This window comes from Daphnia carinata, chromosome 3 (genome assembly GCF_022539665.2).
Source record: "Daphnia carinata strain CSIRO-1 chromosome 3, CSIRO_AGI_Dcar_HiC_V3, whole genome shotgun sequence".
Classification (NCBI taxonomy): Eukaryota; Metazoa; Arthropoda; class Branchiopoda; order Diplostraca; family Daphniidae; genus Daphnia; species Daphnia carinata.
In genome coordinates this window covers 11,704,274-11,724,955 of record NC_081333.1, presented here as the reverse complement: position 1 = coordinate 11,724,955, position 20,682 = coordinate 11,704,274, and the positions used below count along the sequence as shown (strand labels likewise).

Genomic DNA, 20,682 nt, shown 5'->3' with positions numbered 1-20,682 from the left:
GGAACACGATGCCCGCCTGCGCCTGTCACGTTGGAAGTAGCAGAAAACACAGTGCCAGCTCCATGCAAGAAAAGGAACCAAAACCATAGGCCATCCTTCTGACGCCATCGGCAATTGGAATGAAACGTCTGATTCTCCACGTCTAGGCCCTGTTGCGGTGTTACGTGGTAAAAGAATGACGACCAGCAGTCAACAAAAGGCTACAAGTCATCGACCAGTAAACAAGAGATTTTTCTCTTCTAGACAGGAAAATTTCATCATTGCTTTTGCGTTTATAAATTTTCTTTATATAATTCGCAATGGGAGTGTTCCTTCTATGTTTAGCTGTTTTGCTTTTCTCGCCTGGTTTGGCCCACTTAAATGAAGGTAAGAACCCTCAGTTAATTTTTGGTAACGCCATGATTTTTACCCTTGAAATAACCTTAGTCTCTCATACGAAACTCGAACGCTATAAGTTCTTCATGACTGTTTTCAGTAGTTCCATTTCAGAATGTCTTCTTTTCGCAACAAAATGGCGTTCACTTTTTTCTTTAGCTGCTTTAATGACTACAGAAACATTGTAATATTTTAAAATTTTTATTAGGAAAAAAAGGAAATGCGTTAGAAATCAGTTTAACCAACGCAAGCTCAGTGATTGATAAAAAGGACACAGTCAAGCAATTGGTTCCGGATCATCGGGTAGAATCCTCTGAAATCATAACTGAAAAAATTTCAAGTTTAATTGCTGCAAACAAGCAGGACGGGAAAAAAAAGAGTCCAAATAAACGACACAAGAATCGCGTCAACCAGCTGAATCAGAAAGGTTGGTTTAGAATGCTTAACTGAACCGTTTACCATGAAGAGTGTAGTTTCAGTCTAAATATCCAACTCTATTTAGGCAAGAGGCCCAGTAAGCGTAACCGTCGTCCTCCAAATGAAAAGAAAGTATACCAGAAGAAGGCTAAACAACCCGGCATCCGCGCGGTTCGGTATTTGGCCCGATCATCCCATACCGATCAATTAAATAAAGCTGTGGATGACATGCTTGAATGCATGTCACAAACATTAGCTACACATAATTCTACATTTTCTGTAAGATTAAAGTAAGTTGATGAACTTCGAATAACTATCTCTATGTGTTTAACAATCGGTTATTGTTTGCAGTACCTTCCGTACGAATATGAAAATATCTCCTTGGGCGTTTGTTGCACTGAATAAAACGAACACGATCAAAATGGAAGAAAAAGTGATAGATGGGAAAACCCGTCGAGCAAGAGCTGCCGACAATTTCAAGAATGAAGCTGCCGAAGTAGATACCGAAAGTTATGAAGACGACGATGATGCAATAAATCCGGAAGAGGAAACGACACTTAGCCCCGTAACTGAAAATTCTAATGATATTGAGGAATCATCAACCGTTCCAGAAGAAATTATGGCGACTGAAGAGGATGATGTTGACGACAGTGCGGAGACGGTCACGTATGATTCCGTTAACATCACGCAATCCAAAAAGGATAATGCTACGGGATATCATCGAACCCAAAAACCATTCCCGGTTGTGCTGCCAGACGGAACGGTGGAATACAGTCTACAGCTGCTCAGTGAAAATGAAACTGAGAATAGGAAAGTGGAATTTGCTGAGGAAGAGTCATCACAACAGCGGTAAATTGTCTTTTTTCATTCAATATGACGGAGGTATATGATTTGAAATGATACAGGGAGGATTCAGGTCGCCAAGCTAAGGAATTGAATGGTAAACGTGACCAAAGTTCATCCCGAAGTTATCCGCGCAGGCCAAGTGCTACGGTTGAAGGAATAGGATTTATTCAAAGAAACGGCGACGTCTTGGTCGGAATGAGACAAAATTCTAGCTCGCATATTATAGACACACAATTACTAATCGGCCCACTGCAGTATGTAATGGATAAAAAATCCGGATTCCTTCTTCAACAGTCTCGTGTATCAACGCCTCAACTTACCGCTAAGCTACGTTTGACGGTTTGTATCCCCGTTCAGAATAACTTCGGTGGTTCGTTACTTAACAACTTTGTGAACTATTTTCAGGAAGTTGATGGCAAATTGGTAGCAGTGCGATTCAAACCCACAAAAATTCGTCCTAATGAAGCATTAGTTACTCTTCGATTAAGTGAAAATGGGAAGGTACCGTCAAATTTAGAGACGGCCCGTCTTGTGTCTTATCTGAGTCGGGAAATGACGAGAATTTGGAACTCTGGATATCTACTGCGTCGCGTCAAACGCCAGTTTAAGCAGTTATTTATAGACGAAACAACTAACAAGAAAAGAGATTCCAAGCTCGATGACGCTCGGAAGATTGTTCAAATATTGGCCTCAACGATTGAACCTCTGTCACCTGATGCAGAAGAAGATAACAAAGAACTGCCGAAAGCATAAATACTTCTATGCTGAATATTTTTAAATAATAATAATTCTATACGCTTTAATCCTAATAGCTTTGCCTGGTATACCAAAATTACGTTTTACAACTATTAAATTTACAATACAGAATACAATGAGTTCTATAACGACATTGGCAACTATGGATAAAAAAAATAGCAGACGGGTCTGTCACGACAAAGCTGCATTTTCCCGCCAATCTCATTCACGAGTTCGGCAGTGGCTGAAGAACAAGATCTTCGTTGATACCTACACGTAATATGAGTGAAGAAATAATGGAAGCCCTTGATTCGGGTACTTCTTCTGAATCTGAATCCGAATCAATAAAATCACCCCTGAAAGATTGTGAAAGCCTGTCTCATCGAAAGTTAAAAATTGCCTCACAGATTGCAAATGAAAATTCGAACTCCAGCTCAGATTTACCCTTAAGTTTCCTTGTAACGAAAAAGAAATCACAGTTATCCATTTTGTCGGAAGATGAAACTGATGGCTCAACTTCAAACACTACTGAGAAACAGAATGAAAAACCATCAAATGTTTTGGTTTCAATGGATGAAAATTCAAGTTCTAGTGATATCCCACTAACTAAGTTGGCTTCCAACAAAAAACCACTTGAATTAAAGTTAGAAGTCCCATCGTCCAATGTTTCAGTATCAGCAGATGACAATTCATGTTCTAGTGATGTCCCGCTTGCCAAGTTTGTACGTTCAACAATCCAGCATACCAATTTAGAAGCAAAGAAGGTAAACAATAAGTTACGAAAAAAGGTAACTGTGAATAAAAGTAAAAAAAGCAAATCAAAATTGGAAGTTATGATGGATGATTCAAATGATTCCCATGCTTCTGATCAAACATCACTTGTTGAACAAGAAGAATCTGATTCTAGTTCAAGTTTCGCGCAAGCACGGGAAACGCCCAAGAGCAATATTAAAAAACAGAAATCAGTCAAAACAAAAAAAGTGAATGAGAAAAGCAGTTTGAAAAGAAAAAGAAGCGAGGAAACTGGCAGTGAGCAAAAACGGGCCAAAACTAAAAGAAAACTAAACATTTCGTCGGATAGCAGCTCCGACGATGCTGTTAAATCAAAAAGGGATACACCAGCACCGGCTTCCAGTATAAAAAATGGCACTCCAGTATCCACCACGAAGAATGAAACTGTTCCAGCAATAATCGACAGCAAATCTAGTCCGTCAATGGGCAAGAAAAAGCTAGGTCCTGCGAGTGGCAAAAAGAAATCGCCTGTTCAGGATGACGTTATGATTTCTCCAACTAAAACGGAAGCCAACACAAATCCTAAAGGCTCCAACTCCAAACCAATTGGCGGTAAAAAAGCAAAGGTGTTGGATAAAAATGGTATTCTGGAAAAGCTCAATAATTCGTCCGATACTAGCAGCTCTTCAGAAGACAGTGAAGTTGAGGATCCCTCAAATGTTGAAACCGCCGTTGCTTTGCCATCCAGCTCGAGTTCTGAAAGTGGCGAAGACTCAGATACAACTCTCAGCTCCTTGAAAAGAAAAAAGAAAGTCCCGCAAAAAAAAGCCAAGGGAACAAGGAAAAGTGAAAATGTTGGAAATGCTAGCGACTCAGATGATCCAATGGTCCGTAAAACAAGTAATTCAAGCACTGGCAAAGTTGAAGAACACCCTGTTTGCTCGACTTCTGGATCTTCTTCCAGCGAAGAGTCCGAAAACGTTTCCCCGCAGAAGAAAAAGGCCACGCAGAAAGATGAAAAATCATCAAAAAAGGAAACCACAAAAGAGAAAAAAAATCCCGGGGACAACCCGCGTATAATACGGCTTCAACGCTATTTGAAAGAAGCGGGTGAGTAAGCAACAAAATCACAATGTTTTTCAATTTTTTTTGTTACTGAACGTGAATTACAGGAATTCGTGTGCAGAACTACAAAACATTATGGCAAAATTGCAAAAATGACAAAGCGAGGGCTCAAAAGCTAATGGAGTTGCTTCATGAACGCGGATTGAAGGGAAAACCTTCAGTTTCCGAATGCCGAAAACTTAAGAAGAAATTGGAAAGAGAAAAGGAGGTTTCGGAACTCAATACATCCAACATCATCACCTCTAATGGTACCAGTATATTTAGCAAGAGCCTTTTTGCTTGTAAAATTTGAATTTACTTTTTATTTCTACCTCTATAACAAAACAGGGAGATCTCGCCGAGGTGTAACGAGCCTCTTTGCAACTCGTCATAGTCCGTCTCCAGCCAGCGCTAAAAAACAAGAAACGTCACCAAAGAAGTCGCCTGAATTTAAGAAAATATTTGGTCGATTGAAAAACATCGTCGACAGTGAGGATTCTGACTGAAACTTCCAGTATCGTATGTCAAATTTTTAGAACCTTTCTTTTCATCGTAAAACTCATTTGTTCAATTTCTTACTTTTAATCCGTGGGTAGAATAGTGTTAATTTCCGCACTTTTCCCATCCATAATATTATAAGATCACGTTGTGGCGTGCAATATTACCATTTACGTCCACAACTAAAATCACAGAGATATCTCCCCTTGTTAATCGTAACGCATATCAGTACTTTTAAATCAGTTTTAAAATAAAATATCATCCCAGTTTAATTTTGAAGAATACGTACATTTTTCTATTATAATGATTAAACGTGGTTAAGCACAAATCTCAGTAGCATTAATTACGAAATACGGGGAAAAAACAGTTGGTTGATATGGTTGCAGCATCACCATCGGACAGCAAAACGTACCACATCCTATCGTTTTTGGCAATATACGTGTCCTAATCGTACTCTCTTTACATGATAATGCAGCAGCCTTGCTGCTCATTGTTTGTCCTGGAGGATTGGGAATAAACGCGTTGGGAATGTATCCTAGCTTGAGGTTCCATAACCGCAGATAGCAAATTAGAATTCTGTTCGGTCAATGAACTGACTAAGTCATTTTGGCGCTGCAAGTCCAATCTCATCGCATTTAACTGTTGCTCAAGTTGATCAGTCCGCTTGTTATCAGATACGTTCGTATTGTTCTTGGAAAGTGACATGACTCGTAAGTTATTAATCACAGTTTGCAAACTAGCCTTTTCATCTCTGAGTAGTCGTACTGCCGCCGTCTGGGACTGCAAATCCGAATTCAGCAACTGTATCTTTTGCTGGAGCTGATTTACCTGTTGACTGTTTGGTTTCATGTTACTATCACTGAAGTTCTCAATTGCGCTGTTAAGTTGTGTTAAACGGCTAAGGTAATTCTGTTTCATTTTAGTGTTTTCCTCTTGAAGAATTCGTATGGTTTCTTCTAATTGGTCAATTTGTTGCTGCTTCTTTTCGTGATTGCTTCTAGCTGACTTATCCAGTTTACGGTTAGAATGCTGCTGAGCAAAAATTTTGCCCAAATTCAACTTCGGATCATAAGGTTGATTTTTCTTCTCATTCCAACCGTGACCATTAACAGCATCCAACTGGAAAAGGTACAAGTAACAATAGGTTATGATTTTAAAAACATATTTTAACATTGTTTTACATGAACGCAGGCATGGGGATTGTGAACTACGGCACAGTTGTAACGATAAGCTGATTTCGAGGACACGTTCTCATCAACGTAAATTAATGTTTGAATTTCACGGTCAGCAAGACATTGAATAAGAAAACTGTCGGTATTCTGCCTCAGGTGCAACAGTGATAATATTTTAGCTTTATCGCCGTTAATTAATTTACAAGTGCTAGCTGCTTCCAATTCTGCGGCCGACAAAACCATGGTGACTTCATTGACGTCGCAAACTGACTGCTTATTTCACTCTGTCGCTAATTTCGCGCTGTTTTCTAGCATAACACTTGATATTGACTGGATGAGAGTGATAAGGGAACTGCTAAACAAAGATAAGACCGTATACAATATATGGTATCTATTGTGAATCATTGTTTGCCAAAGCTATCGGGAAAAAGAAAAATTCCGAGAATCTCTAATTTAAAAATTCCAAATATCTTGTCACGAGATGAAACATTTAATTGATTTTGATAGAACGTTTTTTTCCTATTTAGATATATAGACAAGATCATTCTCGCTCTTTTCTAGGAATGACCTTCACTAGCACCAATAAATCCTTTTTCAATAATCCTACCCAGAATCCCAACATTATTATCTACCGAGAAACACGTCTACTTGCCCCTTTTTCCCAACCAAATCGTCTCTCTCGGCTAAGATAGTTTTTGATGATAGAATTGGCAAGTGCTCGACGTAAGAAAAATTAACTTGCAAAGCTGCGCTTATATGCTGCAAATCTCTGGATAAAACCGTTCACAGAAAAATTGTATTCTATAATACATCCTGGTGTAATGTGTTCCGTTAGTGGAGCGCTTTCAATTTGATTCGACGAATTCAAAGCATAATATCGTCCTGTAGTTGGTAGCCGTAATGTAAGGCACTTCAGCGTTCTCCATCGCCTTGCTGGTATGGCGGCTATATTAAATGTTTTGCCATAGTACATTTATTTTCGTGTTAAATCCTGTAATAATCGAAAAGAAAAGGCGTCTGTGTAACGCTTGTACACGAGTAAGGCATCTTTTCTTATATTTTGACGCTTTGAGAAAGAAATGTAGAGTTGCCTACTGTCATCTGCACTAGGGACGACCGCCGTGTTCCAGCCATTCGTCAAGCAAAGAGTTCAAACGAATGGTAGTTATTAGTTTTATTGATATCTTATAATTCTTTCACAGTTTCTGAATGTTGTTATTAATTACTATACCGGCTAGCCTGGCAAGCATAATACAGTAATACATTTTACATAAGCTAATTGTTGTGATATCCACTTACAACTGGTTATTGTATCGATAATAGTTTGTTTTTTTAATTTCGGTTTCTTGTAACATTGATAATGATAACTTTAGCTTTGTTGGTTATGAAATATAAATTCAATCTGAGCATTTGAAAGGCAGGGCAGGCATGTTTGCATTAAGCCCCGCCCTTCAGCCTTTGCTATGACTACCACGCTTTAAAACTTGATTCCTCCAGGCCAAAAAAGTTGACAGCAGCAAAGAGACTTTGGAACTAACTGGCTGTCAGCTGTTTTAAAGATGTACGTTATAATCAGTATTCAAAGTGAACGAGTCTTACAGTAGATTAATGTTGTAGAAAATCAAGATTTCAGTACTTATTTGGTACATAAATTATTTACATCCTGCTTACTTTTTCTGGTAATTTGCCAGAATCAATAAGCCTTTGCCTCAATTTGAGTCCTCCCCGTTGTCTCGTATGGTACCTAGTTATCTCCCGTTTGCCGTGAGACAGAGGGAGTGTTCCATCTTTCCCTTCTTTGATCCGTCGCTAACATAATCAAATCAGGTGAACCATGAATGAAACTGATGGGAACGGATTGCTTCCAGAAATGGAAAACATTATTTGCCAATTGGAGAGAGGAACCGTTGTCACTAAGTTTTTCCAGAAGAAACATCCTGACAGAAGGATTTTGTCAGTTAAAAGAGAGACACGTCAAGTTGTGTGGTATAGACCAATGACCAAGAGGAATGTCTTCGAAGGGGCTGGTAATGTTTTTGTAATATTACTGTAGATCACAACTGTTTACTAATGTGTAAATCTAGCATACATTTCTTTTGAGCTTTCCAAAAACAAGATTGGTTCAAGAACCTTTTTTTAAGCTTTTTAAAAATCATGTTTTGTAATTGAATTCTACGAGCCATGTACATTAACCAGAACACTTTTCCCTTTTGTCAATATCAGTTGATTTGAGAGAAGTCAAGGAAGTAAGACCTGGCAGAAATTCACGGGATTTTGAACGATGGCCAGACGATGCCCGAAAATTCGACGAAAATCGATGTTATGTAGTTTTTTACGGCCAAGATTTTTGCTTAAAAACTCTTTCTATTTGTGGTAATTACTTTTAGATTAGTTTAATTCTATATGACACAGTTCTAAATTTCGTTGATAGCGCTTTCTGGACCGGAATGTGATCTTTGGGTGAAGGGACTACGATACTTGTCCCGTGACACTCTCACATCCTCGTACCCATTGCAAATGGAGCGATGGCTATGGAAGGAATTTTGCAATATGACTACCGACAGAACAACTGTGACGTTGAAAGATGTCAAAGCGTTTTTGCCACAAGTAAACTGCCAAATGACCAAACCTCGACTTAAAGAAGCTTTTCATGAAGTAGATTGTCGAAGATTAGGCGAATTATCCTTCGACGAATTCGCTTCCCTCTACCACATCCTCATCTACGACGAAAACGTACAAAATGCCTTTCTACCGGTGATCAAGTCGCTTTTTGAACAAAACTCAGTTGTGCCTCACAGATGTACCGGTCCTTCTTCCACAAGTATTCCACGGATGGAAGCATTATATCTTTGGCAGATTTCCAAAGATTTCTTGCAGAACAAGGTGACCCACCGATGGAAGCCGATGCAGCCACTGCCTTTATGAGGGATTTCGTACAAGATCCACGACGCAACGTCGAAGCTGCATATTTCACTCCAAAAGAGGTGAAAAAGATACGGAAATGCAATTTGGTCATTTTCACGTTCATGGTTATTATTTTCATTTCTTTTCAGTTCACAAGTTACCTTTTTTCGCACCATAACGAGCTTTTGGATTCCCAGCACAATGTCGTAAATCAGGATATGACCCAACCGCTTTCTAATTATTGGATTGCTTCTTCACATAACACGTAACGGCATTTCCAATCTAAAATATTCTTATAGAACCATTTGTTGGAATATATCTCGTTTTCCCATAAGGTATTTGACAGGCGACCAATTTTCTAGTATATCTAGTGTCGAGGCATACGCACGTTGCCTTAATCAAGGTTGCCGTTGCATAGAGCTAGATTGTTGGGATGGTCCTGATGGGATGCCTTTTATTTACCATGGCCATACTATTACAAGCAAAATTCGCTTCCTAGACGTAGTTAAAACGATCAAAGAGCACGCTTTTAGTGCGTCTGTTTACCCAGTCATTCTTTCAATTGAAGACCACTGCACACTTCCACAACAAAGAAAGATGGCAAAAATTTTTGAAGAGATTTTTGGTTCGATGCTGCTCACATTGCCTCTTGAAAAAAATGAAACTTATATGCCTTCACCCGATGCGTTGCGAAAGAAAATTCTATTGAAGCACAAAAAACTACCTGAAGGCGCCACATACACTTCAACTGATGAAACCATGCCTTCAGGAGGACGCGTTGACGACAGTAGTAGTATGTTATATCTAATTAACTCAGTCTAAATTGGCTCATTATCATATTTATCATTTCTTTTCACAAGTAAAAGATTTAGATCTCTCAAACTCGGAAAAAAATGGCATTTTATTCTTGGAGGATAAACTAGAGAGAGAATGGGTCTCGCACTTTTTTGTTCTAAGTGATGCCAAAATGTTCTACACAGAAGTTCATCCAGAGGAAAATGAACCGGAAGAAGCAGACGACGATGTCTCTGATACAGCCCAACAGACCTTGCGAGAGGTAGCTATTTTTTTGCAAAATTTAATAAATTTGTATCTAAACTTTATATGCTTCTGCTGAAGGGTGTTCCGGAATACGAGCTACATTTTGGCGAGGAATGGTTCCATGGTAGACTGGCAGGGGGTCGAACTAGAGCGGAAGAATTATTACAACAATATGGACCCTCCTTAGGTGACGGAGCTTTCCTTGTCCGAAAGAGTGGCAACTTCGTCGGTGACTTTTCGCTTTCCTTTTGGTAAGTCACATACTTGTATTAATCACTTGATCGTACCACGATATTTTTATTCTTTCTAAATATTCAAGGCGTCAAGAGAAGGTCTATCACTGTCACATACGCACTCGACAAGAGTGGGGAAGAACGAAATATTATCTGATAGAACCCAACTACTACGACAGCTTGTACAGTTTAGTTGTTCACTACAAAACTCTTCCCCTTCGAAGTCCGGTAAGTCCACTATAATTTGATGGTATATTCTGAATCGCTTACCGAAAGAACACTTGAATGTCCTTTACAGGGATTTAGTATCGTTTTGAATAAACCTGTTCCTCAGCCTTGTACCCATGAAAGCAAGGATTGGTACCATCCGACAACCGTGCGAGCAAAGGCAGAAGAACTACTTCGTTGGATCCCGAGAGATGGAGCATTCTTGGTCAGGCCAAGTGAGCGAGAGTTAAATACCTTTTCCATTTCATTCAGGTACATTTAGCTTCACGTTTCACAAATCTTTATTTGCTTAGCCTTAGCTTCTTTATGAAAATATTTAATGGACCATTTTCATATTACAAAGGGCCGAAGGAAAAATCAAACATTGCCGCATAAAGCAAGAGGGCCGATTGTACATAATTGGAACGGCCCAGTTTGAGAGCCTCATCGATTTGGTTAGCTATTACGAAAAGAATCCCCTCTACCGTAAGGTTCGCCTTCGCTACCCAGTAACAGAGGAGATCGTGCGTCAACGTGGAGTGGTAATTTCATTTTTACGTCATTTTTACCGTATATTTTTAAGTTAATTTCCGGATTATTAATTCATCACGTCTTTCCAGTTTCTAAGGTATAATCGTTGTGTTTTTACAAAAGAGAATTCCATTATATTTTCGGTAGACGTCGTGATAATTGAATAGTCGATCTATTGGCTGGTTATAGGTAGCCTGTTAACTGTCGCTCTAAAGCCATTAGCATCAGCCGTGTAATTGACCTTGCGCAGCATCCCGTCCGCATCTACAAGCGAATAATATCCCGTCACGACACCGTTCAATCGTTTCTCTCCGTGACTTTTCATATCCCCGCTTTCTTGATTATTCACGCTATATTCAAAGTCGTAGTCTCCGTCTCGCTGAATCTAAATTTTTCCCAATAGTTAGGAAAGCGCAGTTACTTTAAACCATGCATATGTGCTTGTTGAAGCTAAACTTACCGTAATGACCGGAATAGTCGACATGGCTAATGATGACGGTGACGTTGAATATGCCGGAGTAGATACAGATGGTTGTGTTACCGCTTGGCTTACCGTATCTGCTAGTTTCCCTGAATCTGCCATCGGAACTGGTGAAGGAAGGTCGGCCTGCGTAGCGGTTAGGGGAGCTGCAGTACTTTCCTCTGACTTCATAGGGATAGAAGTCGTCATTTCATTCTCAGAATCCAAACTCGTGGATGTAGAAATCGATACTGGGGTGCTTTCCCGCTGCTTAGAGATCCCGTTTGAAATGAAAAAGGGGTTGAATTGATTGAAGTATGGCCAGAGTGCTAATGGAATAACTGATCCTGCTAGAGGGACGGGTAAACCCAGTAGCATTGGCGAAGGCATAGGCATAACAGGCCTTTGGCCAACCAAAGGTACTGGGATACCACCTACGAAGTGAGGGATATCTCTATTTGGCTTCATTATGTAACGCTAGAAAAGATAGAAATAAAGTATTAAAGCGGTAAAAGTAAAAAATTAAAAAGGAGGTACTTCCTGTGGACGCGCGTCAATCCCACTGACAGCATTGCAAACTGCGAACAAAACAAACTAAAAGAAACATAGACTGTTACGTTTTTCGTAGGCCAAAAAGATCTCGTTCTGTGTATTACCCATCGATTCATTGTCGCCAATTGAAGACGTAAGACTGAAGACGGTCGGCATACCTGTCGCATTCTATATACTTCAACGTAAGCCCTACAAAGGTCATTGCGCTTTGATCATGAATATTGAGAATGAACTGGTTTGTTTGAAGTTATTGCCCTAGCCGTTTCTTAACTGATCCTTTTTGCCATTCAAGAACGATCGTTCTAGAAACCGAATGTTGAACTTTCAATAAGTAGAAATGACTACTTCCTAGAAAAATAGGAAGGGATGTTCACATTGGTCGGACAGATACGACAAGAATGTTAACAAGTCTGTTATTCGGCTTGCATCCTAACAAGAAGAAATGACCTTGCTAATGTCAAAAACCGACATTGATTTAGTAATATTAACACTTTTGAATCTTTTTATTGTTAGTTTTTCGTTGTTTTGAAGTTTTAGATTAAAAACGGCTATGTTTCTTAAATTTTTCTCCAGAGTCCACAAGATGGTGAAGATGCACCTGGTTACATGGATTCTAACGCTTTGACTGGGGTAATCGTTTTAAAGCCCCAATAATGTCGATGTGTTGCCGAGAATTAACTTTTCTTTTAAAATAGGTAACCGTGAAAGCTCTTTATGATTACCGCAGTCAGCAGGAAGACGAGCTTTGTTTTTGCAAACACGCTATTATCTACAACGTAAAAAAAGAAGATAACGGCTGGTGGCGGGGTGACTATGGAGGTCGCAAGCAACTTCTGTTCCCAGCTAATTATACGCAAGAAATTGACATTACCCAAGAAATGCAGAATGAAAACGTGAGAATTTATCAGACAATGATGATCAAAGGCAGTAGGCTTGCACTTTAGTTTAAAATTATATTAATTTCAGTCCACAGATGTTACGCCACTGGGTGATTTGCAGAAAGGTAGCTACGATGTAGCGGGTGCCTCTGTGGAGCTAGTAGCGTTACATTCTCCAGCCAGGTCACATTCGCCCCCTGATACCATAGGAGACAATGTTCTGGCTCGTAAACTATTCCCGAATGGCTACTCCGGGTGAAGTCTCCGTCCCACACAGAGCCAATCGAATTGGGTGTAGAATCTAAGGATGATGCTATCGATTGGTGTAACACTATCAAGTATTGTCGTGTTTTACAATTATATTCTGTGGTGTTTCTCTAATGGCTTTATGCTTTGTAAAGGAGTGTCGCGCAGCGGTGTAGCGATCGTGAAAATATGCATCGCGAAATTGAACTGACGTGGCGGATCGCTAAAGAGCTGTCAGACATCATCGTTTATTGCAGAGCAGTGACGTTCAATCAGGAACGCATTCTACGTGAGGGGCGGAATCCTTATGAAATGTCTTCATTCCCGGAGCAAAAAGCGGAAAAGTTGATGCTTCAAGAGCAAAAATTCTTTCTCTGGTACCACCAGGTATGTTGATCTCAAAACATTTTTGTAACTTATCATTTTGCACACATACAGTACATGTTTTTGTTATTAGGTGATGTTCAGCCGTGTCTACCCAAAAGGACAGCGGATAGACTCTAGCAATTATTGTCCAGTTCCCTTTTGGAACGTTGGTTCCCAAATGGCGGCATTAAATTACCAAACCCCTGGTTGGTCATTACGATTGCTCTGTATTCGCTTTCGCATTAGCGATTTATCTATTGTTTTGTTCACAGATAAAAGCATGCAGTTAAATGAGGGTAAGTTTTTGCAAAACGGCAAATGTGGTTATGTATTGAAGCCAAGCTTTATGCTGAAGAACTCCCCTGAATCCTCGATACTGGCTGCTGAAGAACCTGTCGTTGTCGTTGTTAAGGTAAACATCATCGGTGCCATACAATTTCGTTAGAAAAACTAACGTTTACAAAACTTTATTGCATTTAGGTCATAGCAGCCCGTCATTTAACTAAGTCCAAACGAGGGATAGTAAGTCCTTGCGTAGAAATTGAGATTATTGGAAACCAGCAAGACAACATTAACAACAAACACACCACAAAGATCATAAGTAATAAGAAAGAGAAAGCAATAATAAGGTTATTTGCATACTAATAGTAATTATTTTACAGCTGATAATGGTTTCAATCCTGTTTGGGATGAAACATTTCAACTCGAAGTTTCTTGCCCCTCCTTGGCGCTCCTGCGCTTTGCTGTCTACGATATAGGTATTTATTTTTTAACAGTCAATTGAAATAATATTACAAGAAAGTGAATTCTTTTCCGTAGATATGTTTGGCGATTCTCATCTTATTGCGCAAGCAACGTACCCGGTAGGCATTTTTAATTTGTTAATTTCTTTTACTACATATTTATGAAGCTTATCGTAATGCAATTACTTTTGCGCAGCTTTTGTGTATTCGCCGGGGATTCCGAAGTATTCCCCTAAAGAATGGCTTTAGTGAACTTCTCGAAATGGCTTCGTTACTTGTTTTCCTTGATCTCCACAAAAGAAAGGTAATGAAACGTCGTGCAATAAGAGATTCAGTTTTAATGGCTAAAATGTTACCACAGGATGAGGGGAGTTCGGTGCTATTGAAAAGGGACAAGCTTCGCGAACTACGGACTCAAATCATCGACGCACAGGAGAGAGGCGACGAGGCAGCAGCGCAAGAAGCTCGCGCGGAATTCCACGAAATCGAATCCCAAATTTTTGAAGATTTTAATCGTACTCGTGAAAAGTAGACATGCCCTAGTTGATTTCTATGAAGTCCGTATAAGGGAAAGGGCGAGTGCGTTAAAGGGCATTCAGTCATTCATATACCACGATCATCAAATGATTTCAAAAACATTGGGAAGAAGAAAAAGAAAAGAACTGACCATTCATCAAGTGCTCTGTCAAATTGGTGCCTTTATATACTCAACTGATTTAGTTTGGTTAATTCATATTTATTAATGAATGCTGATTTACAATCATATGGTGTTAATAACCCATCAGTTTGTTGTAATACATTGGCAATATAAACTTGTCACCATCCATCAGCATCTTTTGCTTAGTCTCTGTATGTATGTGCTGGAGATTAATCCAAGGAAGGAATCCTGAGGTGCTTGCAGGTGGTGCAAGCTGACCTGGCTGAATACACAGTTTTCTTGTGGCATATGGTATAAATCGGGGCATAAAGACAAGAAAGTCATCAAACTTTGGAGAGTAGTATATGCGAAGAGGTACTCTAAGTGACACATACATCAGAGCAATAATAGAAACCACCCCAGCAATGCCAAAGCCTATTATTTCTTCTGTGAGTGGTGCAGAATCCACTTTAAGCAGTTGATATACAACACCTGCTGATATGCATATTGCTGCTGATACAGCTGTTGTAATAGCAAAGTTGGCATATGTTTCAAGTCCACTCCGGTAACACATTGTATAAGACAGGGGCACAATGTCTGGCTTGAGATTTTTGAAAACTAAGTCTTGCATGTAGAATTTCCATGTTCCAAAGTTCAGGTTTTTTGTTAGTCTATCCAAAAGTGTTTTTCGTTTTTCGTTTCCGGCAAGTGATGAGTCCACGTCTTTTTTACCGGTATTTTTGCTCGTCGAATGAAACTGTAGAGCGCGAACCATTTTGCCTTGCTTTAACGATGCATTCAAAAACTCTGTAGGTTTCCATGATACTAATTTAACTCCAGGACGACAAAAAATAAAAACCATTACTGAATATTTTTTATTTTATTTTTACAAGCAAAAATGAACTACTTTTTAGTTTTGGTAATGCTCCTTGCGTTATGATGCAGTAGGAACATAAGTAAACTGACTGACTAGTGACTAGTATGCGACTGAAGTAGCAGACGATTGTTAGAAGGAACTACCAGCAGACGAAACTATGTGTTTGAGAACTGTGAAAAGTAGATAATAATTTGTTTGTTACGTAAAGAAATTGACAGGGAGTCTGAAATACTGAGACGAATAACGAATCGTCTTGTTCCTGCATTTAGTCTTACAGCTTAAGATTTTATTTATTTTTTATAATATAATAATTAACAGTGAACTTTTTCAGTGTTCTCTACTGAAATTACCTCCTTTTCCCGCCAGTGATCATGATTTGGTGATCATATTGTATTTTGATTATCTTTCCTATAGACGATATTTTTATGTGAAATATTTGAACTTCAAAAAAATCATGTTCACTTCAATCAGAGGTATAAAAATTGCCAAAGTTATTTATCTACACAACCAACCTATTAGGAAGTGTACTACACTATCCAATGCAAGTTTCAAAATTACTTCCAAGAAGAAATGGGGTCTTTTATTTGCAACTGCTATTGCTACACCTGGTATCTGGTATCTCCAGGCTGGGAACCAGCAACAACGAAAGGCCAGGGTTACAGTCCAAGGCATAGGTAGATTCCTAAGGTAATACATTAGCTAAAACAACCAACAGTGAAACCTAAAATAATCAAATACTATTTATGAAGATCACTTGTAATTGGAGCAACCATATCTACAGACTATTGGTGGTCATTAAGAAGTATTGATGAAGATTCAATACAATATCAGCAGGAATTGAAAAAAACCCATCAGCGCACTGCTGACCGGATTCTAGCTTGCTGCCTTAAGAATGGAGGGTTGTATATTAAACTTGGACAGGGTTTGGTTTCCATGAATCACATTCTACCCAAAGAATATTTAGAAACATTGAAAGTGCTCCAAGATAGATGTCTTGCCAGAGGTGCAACTGAAATTGGGCAACTATTCGATGAAGAATTTGGAAAGGACCACAAACAGTTGTTTCAGTCATTTGATGAGGAGCCTATTGCTGCAGCAAGTTTGGCTCAAGTAAATCCTAAGACAAAGAGGCAATTTTGTGCTCATCGAAAATTTACTATTTCATTTGTCATAGGTTTTCCGTGCCAAATGTCACGATGGAAGGGAAGTTGCCGTGAAGGTTCAGTACATTGATTTATTGGATCGCTTTAACGGGGATATTACAACCATTGAAATACTTTTGGAACTGATCAGTTGGATGCACCCAAAATTTGAATTTAAATGGGTACTTAAGGTATGGAAGAATGACAAGACACTCGAAATTATCTCGGGATTACATTTTTGCAACGCGAAACTTACCTCATTACTTTGTGCAGGATTTAAAGGAAACACTTTGCAAGGAACTTGATTTTCTAAATGAAGGTCACAATGGTGAAAGGTAAACCAAGCTCGCCTTCAATTTTAAGAAAGTGTATTAATAACGGAATATTTGGCAGATGTGCTAAAGAACTATCTTCGTTATCTTACGTTTACGTACCAAAAGTTTTTTGGGATTTTACGAGCAAGGTAACGAAAGTAACGGAATGAAAATCTTCGTTCCTATTTTACAAATTTGGCTTCATTTCGCTCTCATTTTTCCTCCCATATAGCGAGTATTGACTACCGAATTTATTGACGGGATCAAAGTAAGCGATACCAATTCCTTAGAGAAGGCAGGACTCTCGATAAAGGAAGTCAGCCACAAGCTGATTGAAACGTTTGCTGAGCAAATATTTCATACGGGTTTTGTCCATGCCGATCCCCATCCAGGAAACAGTAAGTCAGAAAACCCCATTCGAGTTTCATACGGTTCACTTTATTTGCTTATGCACCTTTTGTAGTCCTGGTCCGTAAAAGGAAGAAAGGTGACGCCGAGATTGTTCTGCTAGACCATGGCTTATACGAAGAGCTTCCGTCGAATGTTCGCAAGTCCCTTTGCCGGCTGTGGTCCTCAATTATACTCAACGATCATGCCGGAATGAAACGCCATGCTGCCGAACTTGGAGTTAACGGTTAGTTTTCCTCCTTGTTTTGCGACTTTGCTTCGATAGTGTCCATCCTTGTCAGTTGAAATCCTGCCGACTGCCCTGACAGTCTTTTTGTTCCGGAAAAATTTCCATCATCAATTGAGGTTGTATGACTAGATTACCGTTTGTTCTGCATGGCCGTATCGCAGCGCTATATCTCAGCGCCGCCCTGGCCAGCTGACGGTGATTCAATAAGCCAGGTCTTTGGGATGTTTTACGATCACAAAGGGCCAAAAGCAGGCGAATGGCAGAAGATGACAACCGAACAACGCCATGCAATACGCATTCAAATGGAAGACGTTCACGAGCGGATGATGAGCAGCTTCCGAGCGATGCCCTCTCAATTGATGCTTATATTTAGGTATTTATAGCCTGCTTTATCGAAAACGTTAAGCAGCTTGAAAAAATCATCAATTTTGCTGCATCAGATGCATCCATTAAGAGCTATTAGTGTTTTTATTTTTTACTTTTTATTTATTTGATTTTTATAAGAAGATAAAGAACCACAAAAATTTTTCGTGGTTTTGTTTCCGTAGACTACTTGCTCTTCGCTGAAATGCTTCTTCAAAGACCAGTCGGGAATGAAACTCCCAATTTGACCAATTTGAACCACCTTTCTGAAAGTGATATGAAGTATATGCAGGAAATGGCGGCTCAGCGTTTCGACATGATCATGAACAATCTTCGTTCGATGCCAAGAACGATGCTTTTAACTATTAGGTAATAATATCACCAGACAACTGGTTCTTGATCCAAGAGTATAGTCTGACATAGTGTTAGAAAAGCATGTTATGCAGCAAAGTTGATAGATTAAGTTCGCTAAATTTTTGAATTCGCTTGTTTTAAGTTAGAGAACACTCACTTGAACGTCAAATTAAAGCGACGCTTGAAAACAGATGATCTTGTATAACAAATCCATATTAAAGTGAATAACGGCTTCTTTTTATGTCTTAAGGAACATCAATACTGTTAGGGCAATAACTAAAGACCATGGAAGTCTTGTCGATCGATACACATTGATGGCAAGAAGCGCCACGCGAGGATTTTTCATCGTTCCAGGAGCTTCATTCCGGCAACGCCTTCAAGGAATCTGGCAACAATTTCTCTTCGATTGGCGGTTGTGGTAACACCGAAACTAAGATTCAATTATCGGTTGTTTTGCATAGTTTTCTGATAAAATGCTATTACCAAACAGGTGGGATAAAACCCAGATGAGGCTAACCTTTTGGAGTCTTCGCGTGTTATTTTGGCTTGGCCGTGCACCTGACATGACAGTCCTTGTGCAAATGGTTGAGTAACAGTAAAATAGCAGTAGCTCGAAATTTAACGTGAAACTTGTAATTTCAAAAATATTGTTGAACAGATTTCAATCATACAAACTTCTTACAGTAGGTGAAGTTCACCGCATGAAACCCACTTTTTGGGTTTTCCCCGCCCTTTCTTCTTCCAATAGCGTCTTCATAAGAATCTTGTTAACAACCGCACCCACTTCGCTGGCTGTCTGTTATGGCAAAAGAAACATAATATTTTTACGGTTTCCTAGAATATTTGTGATATTCATAGTGTTATTGAGTATTACTTTAAGCATTGACACTAGGCTTTCTGGATGTAAGCTTCCAGAGCCGATTTTCCTAACGGCCGTGATCTTCTTGGTACCAGATACTGCAACGACAACCCCCGAAGAACTGCAGCATTCTTCTTCGGGTGTCGGATCAACAAGGTAATGGTTTCCAATCTGATTAAAGACATAAGTATGTTTTTTAATTACCAGAACACCGTAAGGAAACAAGTTTAAAATATTTACTTTCATCAGCGTTACAAGACATGGCACGTTCTGCGTGTTTAATCTCTTAGTATCGTAAGGATCTTCGGACAGTTCTAATTCAGGTTGATCTCCATCCATGGTTGCTACTTTAATGGACGGAATTTGCGTCGTGTAAAGAGCAGATTTTACGGCCAATGACACTGTGTCATACAGGTTTCCACCGCATTCAAGAATCTATTTAAATATTAAAAAATTGTTAACAGCAAATTCATGATCCTTAAACAAGTAATTGATCTTTACCAATATGTCAACATATAAGACCCAACACTGTTGGCCAGCCAAAACAGAGAGTTCTGCTAAATTTATTGTATCTCCTGACATGTAAGACATCTGCAAAAATCTGCAAATTTCATTTGCCAAGTCTTCACCACCTCTTCCCTCAAACTCAGGAGTTGCATTTGCTGAACTATGATTTGAAAATGCATGGCTCTGAATGTGATTTTTACATGATATGTCATAATTTAAACAGACCAGTCCACAAAGAATTCCAGCCTTCCTTCCAAAGGTTTTTCAGGTAAAGGTGAAGCTAATTCTACTTTGACCCCCACAAGAACATCTGAGTTGGCAAGTCTAAGCCTTGATGAGCCACTGGCATTAGAAACCAAACCAGTCTCAAGGATTATGGGACGATAATCTAATCTTGTCCTGCCATCACATCGTAAGTCATCCTATCATGTTCCATAAAAACACATTGCAGAAAAGATAAGTATTAATTTTTTCATGGGTAAATGTTTGCTTCACTTTGTGTAACCTTATAACTAATCTCCTAAAGATGCTTGTATACATTGTTAGAGGATAGGTATAGTAATTTGCCCACCTGTACCCCATGATGAATAAATGCTTTTTCAGCTTCACTTAAAAGTATTTCTGCCATTATGCCAGGACCTAGAAAAAAAGTAAATTGATGAGAAAATATTGTATTAAAATGCCCATGTTTGTGTCATTTCAAGTTACCACGTGAAAACGGAATTAACTTTATTGCTGCGTTCGTCTGCTTTCCGTGTTTTGACGATCCGCTAAATCCTTAAAATAGTTAAAGAAAGCTCCGACAACCTCGTCTCAGCCGACTCGCCGATATGGTACAGTGTTTTGCAAGGGCCCTGGTATACCAACTCCATCTCGTTCAACTGCCTGAACCCTACCAGTAAAAGTACGACGGAAAGTCTTGGTAGGGTTCAGGCCCCTTTCATGAATCACA

The 20,682-nt window shown here is 39.2% G+C and overlaps 8 protein-coding genes across 11 annotated transcripts in view; 4 read left to right on the top strand and 4 right to left on the bottom strand.

Moving 5' to 3' along the window:
• LOC130697362 (dual specificity protein phosphatase 23-like) overlaps positions 1–20,682 on the bottom strand; it is a 70,913-nt gene that overhangs the window by 34,078 nt on the left and 16,153 nt on the right. The window lies entirely within an intron of this gene.
• Positions 145–2,525, top strand: LOC130697427 (uncharacterized). Its single transcript, XM_057520326.2, has 6 exons — positions 145–366; positions 584–802; positions 878–1,082; positions 1,144–1,641; positions 1,698–1,977; positions 2,044–2,525. Exons 1-6 carry the CDS (start codon positions 300–302, stop codon positions 2,389–2,391), a joined length of 1,617 nt encoding a protein of 538 aa, XP_057376309.1. The 5' UTR covers positions 145–299; the 3' UTR covers positions 2,392–2,525.
• On the top strand, positions 2,600–4,979 carry LOC130697468 (HIRA-interacting protein 3-like). Its single transcript, XM_057520371.2, has 3 exons — positions 2,600–4,215; positions 4,278–4,478; positions 4,558–4,979. The coding sequence occupies exons 1-3, from the start codon at positions 2,655–2,657 to the stop codon at positions 4,713–4,715; spliced, it is 1,920 nt and encodes a 639-aa protein (XP_057376354.1). The 5' UTR covers positions 2,600–2,654; the 3' UTR covers positions 4,716–4,979.
• On the bottom strand, positions 5,034–6,159 carry LOC130697469 (uncharacterized). Its single transcript, XM_057520372.2, has 2 exons — positions 5,889–6,159; positions 5,034–5,826 (listed from the first exon to the last, which is right to left on the bottom strand). The coding sequence occupies exons 1-2, from the start codon at positions 6,120–6,122 to the stop codon at positions 5,167–5,169; spliced, it is 894 nt and encodes a 297-aa protein (XP_057376355.1). The 5' UTR covers positions 6,123–6,159; the 3' UTR covers positions 5,034–5,166.
• Positions 7,356–14,864, top strand: LOC130697490 (1-phosphatidylinositol 4,5-bisphosphate phosphodiesterase gamma-1-like). The gene is given in 23 exon segments (XM_057520390.2): positions 7,356–7,906; positions 8,103–8,252; positions 8,311–8,612; positions 8,678–8,863; positions 8,933–9,048; positions 9,119–9,576; positions 9,644–9,840; positions 9,903–10,075; positions 10,144–10,285; positions 10,356–10,537; positions 10,629–10,806; positions 12,381–12,437; positions 12,503–12,700; positions 12,774–12,915; positions 12,918–13,023; positions 13,087–13,318; positions 13,389–13,503; positions 13,570–13,709; positions 13,778–13,898; positions 13,960–14,055; positions 14,117–14,160; positions 14,237–14,344; positions 14,402–14,864. Coding segments are annotated over 23 exon segments (3,807 nt in total). The 5' UTR covers positions 7,356–7,713; the 3' UTR covers positions 14,573–14,864.
• Positions 10,824–11,939, bottom strand: LOC130697491 (endocuticle structural glycoprotein SgAbd-1-like). Its single transcript, XM_057520391.2, has 4 exons — positions 11,912–11,939; positions 11,793–11,849; positions 11,256–11,732; positions 10,824–11,180 (listed from the first exon to the last, which is right to left on the bottom strand). The coding sequence occupies exons 1-4, from the start codon at positions 11,921–11,923 to the stop codon at positions 10,968–10,970; spliced, it is 759 nt and encodes a 252-aa protein (XP_057376374.2). The 5' UTR covers positions 11,924–11,939; the 3' UTR covers positions 10,824–10,967.
• On the top strand, positions 15,770–18,986 carry LOC130697408 (uncharacterized aarF domain-containing protein kinase 5-like). 4 transcript variants are annotated; one of them, XM_057520305.2, is made up of 10 exons: positions 15,781–16,241; positions 16,304–16,664; positions 16,729–16,887; positions 16,970–17,031; positions 17,090–17,159; positions 17,243–17,408; positions 17,474–17,644; positions 17,777–18,020; positions 18,615–18,782; positions 18,855–18,986. In XM_057520305.2, exons 1-10 carry the CDS (start codon positions 16,009–16,011, stop codon positions 18,955–18,957), a joined length of 1,737 nt encoding a protein of 578 aa, XP_057376288.1. In that variant the 5' UTR covers positions 15,781–16,008; the 3' UTR covers positions 18,958–18,986. The 4 variants fall into 4 exon arrangements, with proteins under 4 accessions (XP_059350366.1, XP_057376288.1, XP_059350365.1 ...); XM_059494382.1 differs by having other exon boundaries at positions 15,783–16,241; positions 17,888–18,020; XM_059494381.1 differs by lacking the exon at positions 17,777–18,020 and adding an exon at positions 18,196–18,379 and having other exon boundaries at positions 15,796–16,241.
• Positions 18,978–20,527, bottom strand: LOC130697407 (exosome complex component RRP42-like). The gene is made up of 7 exons (XM_057520304.2): positions 20,439–20,527; positions 20,302–20,369; positions 19,956–20,152; positions 19,725–19,890; positions 19,464–19,658; positions 19,239–19,394; positions 18,978–19,160 (listed from the first exon to the last, which is right to left on the bottom strand). Exons 2-7 carry the CDS (start codon positions 20,356–20,358, stop codon positions 19,059–19,061), a joined length of 873 nt encoding a protein of 290 aa, XP_057376287.1. The 5' UTR covers positions 20,359–20,369; positions 20,439–20,527; the 3' UTR covers positions 18,978–19,058.

Excerpts from the sequence above, each read along its gene's own strand:
- LOC130697407 (XM_057520304.2), bottom strand. The coding sequence starts at position 20,358 with ATGGCAGAAATACTTTTAAGTGAAGCTGAAAAAGCATTTATTCATCAT. Across the intron at positions 20,153-20,301 it reads TTATTCATCATGGGGTACAG|GATGACTTACGATGTGATGG; the intron begins GTGGGCAAATTA and ends GGAACATGATAG. Across the intron at positions 19,161-19,238 it reads GCCTAGTGTCAATGCTTAAA|ACAGCCAGCGAAGTGGGTGC; the intron begins GTAATACTCAAT and ends TTGCCATAACAG.
- LOC130697469 (XM_057520372.2), bottom strand. The coding sequence starts at position 6,122 with ATGGTTTTGTCGGCCGCAGAATTGGAAGCAGCTAGCACTTGTAAATTA. Across the intron at positions 5,827-5,888 it reads ATCCCCATGCCTGCGTTCAT|TTGGATGCTGTTAATGGTCA; the intron begins GTAAAACAATGT and ends TACCTTTTCCAG.
- LOC130697468 (XM_057520371.2), top strand. The coding sequence starts at position 2,655 with ATGAGTGAAGAAATAATGGAAGCCCTTGATTCGGGTACTTCTTCTGAA. Across the intron at positions 4,216-4,277 it reads ACGCTATTTGAAAGAAGCGG|GAATTCGTGTGCAGAACTAC; the intron begins GTGAGTAAGCAA and ends CGTGAATTACAG. Across the intron at positions 4,479-4,557 it reads CAACATCATCACCTCTAATG|GGAGATCTCGCCGAGGTGTA; the intron begins GTACCAGTATAT and ends ATAACAAAACAG.
- LOC130697491 (XM_057520391.2), bottom strand. Across the intron at positions 11,733-11,792 it reads TTGACGCGCGTCCACAGGAA|CGTTACATAATGAAGCCAAA; the intron begins GTACCTCCTTTT and ends TATCTTTTCTAG. Across the intron at positions 11,181-11,255 it reads CGACTATTCCGGTCATTACG|ATTCAGCGAGACGGAGACTA; the intron begins GTAAGTTTAGCT and ends GGAAAAATTTAG.
- LOC130697427 (XM_057520326.2), top strand. The coding sequence starts at position 300 with ATGGGAGTGTTCCTTCTATGTTTAGCTGTTTTGCTTTTCTCGCCTGGT. Across the intron at positions 803-877 it reads CAACCAGCTGAATCAGAAAG|GCAAGAGGCCCAGTAAGCGT; the intron begins GTTGGTTTAGAA and ends AACTCTATTTAG. Across the intron at positions 1,642-1,697 it reads GAAGAGTCATCACAACAGCG|GGAGGATTCAGGTCGCCAAG; the intron begins GTAAATTGTCTT and ends GAAATGATACAG.
- LOC130697408 (XM_057520305.2), top strand. The coding sequence starts at position 16,009 with ATGTTCACTTCAATCAGAGGTATAAAAATTGCCAAAGTTATTTATCTA. Across the intron at positions 17,645-17,776 it reads TGCCGAACTTGGAGTTAACG|ATTACCGTTTGTTCTGCATG; the intron begins GTTAGTTTTCCT and ends TTGTATGACTAG. Across the intron at positions 18,783-18,854 it reads CTCTTCGATTGGCGGTTGTG|GTGGGATAAAACCCAGATGA; the intron begins GTAACACCGAAA and ends ATTACCAAACAG.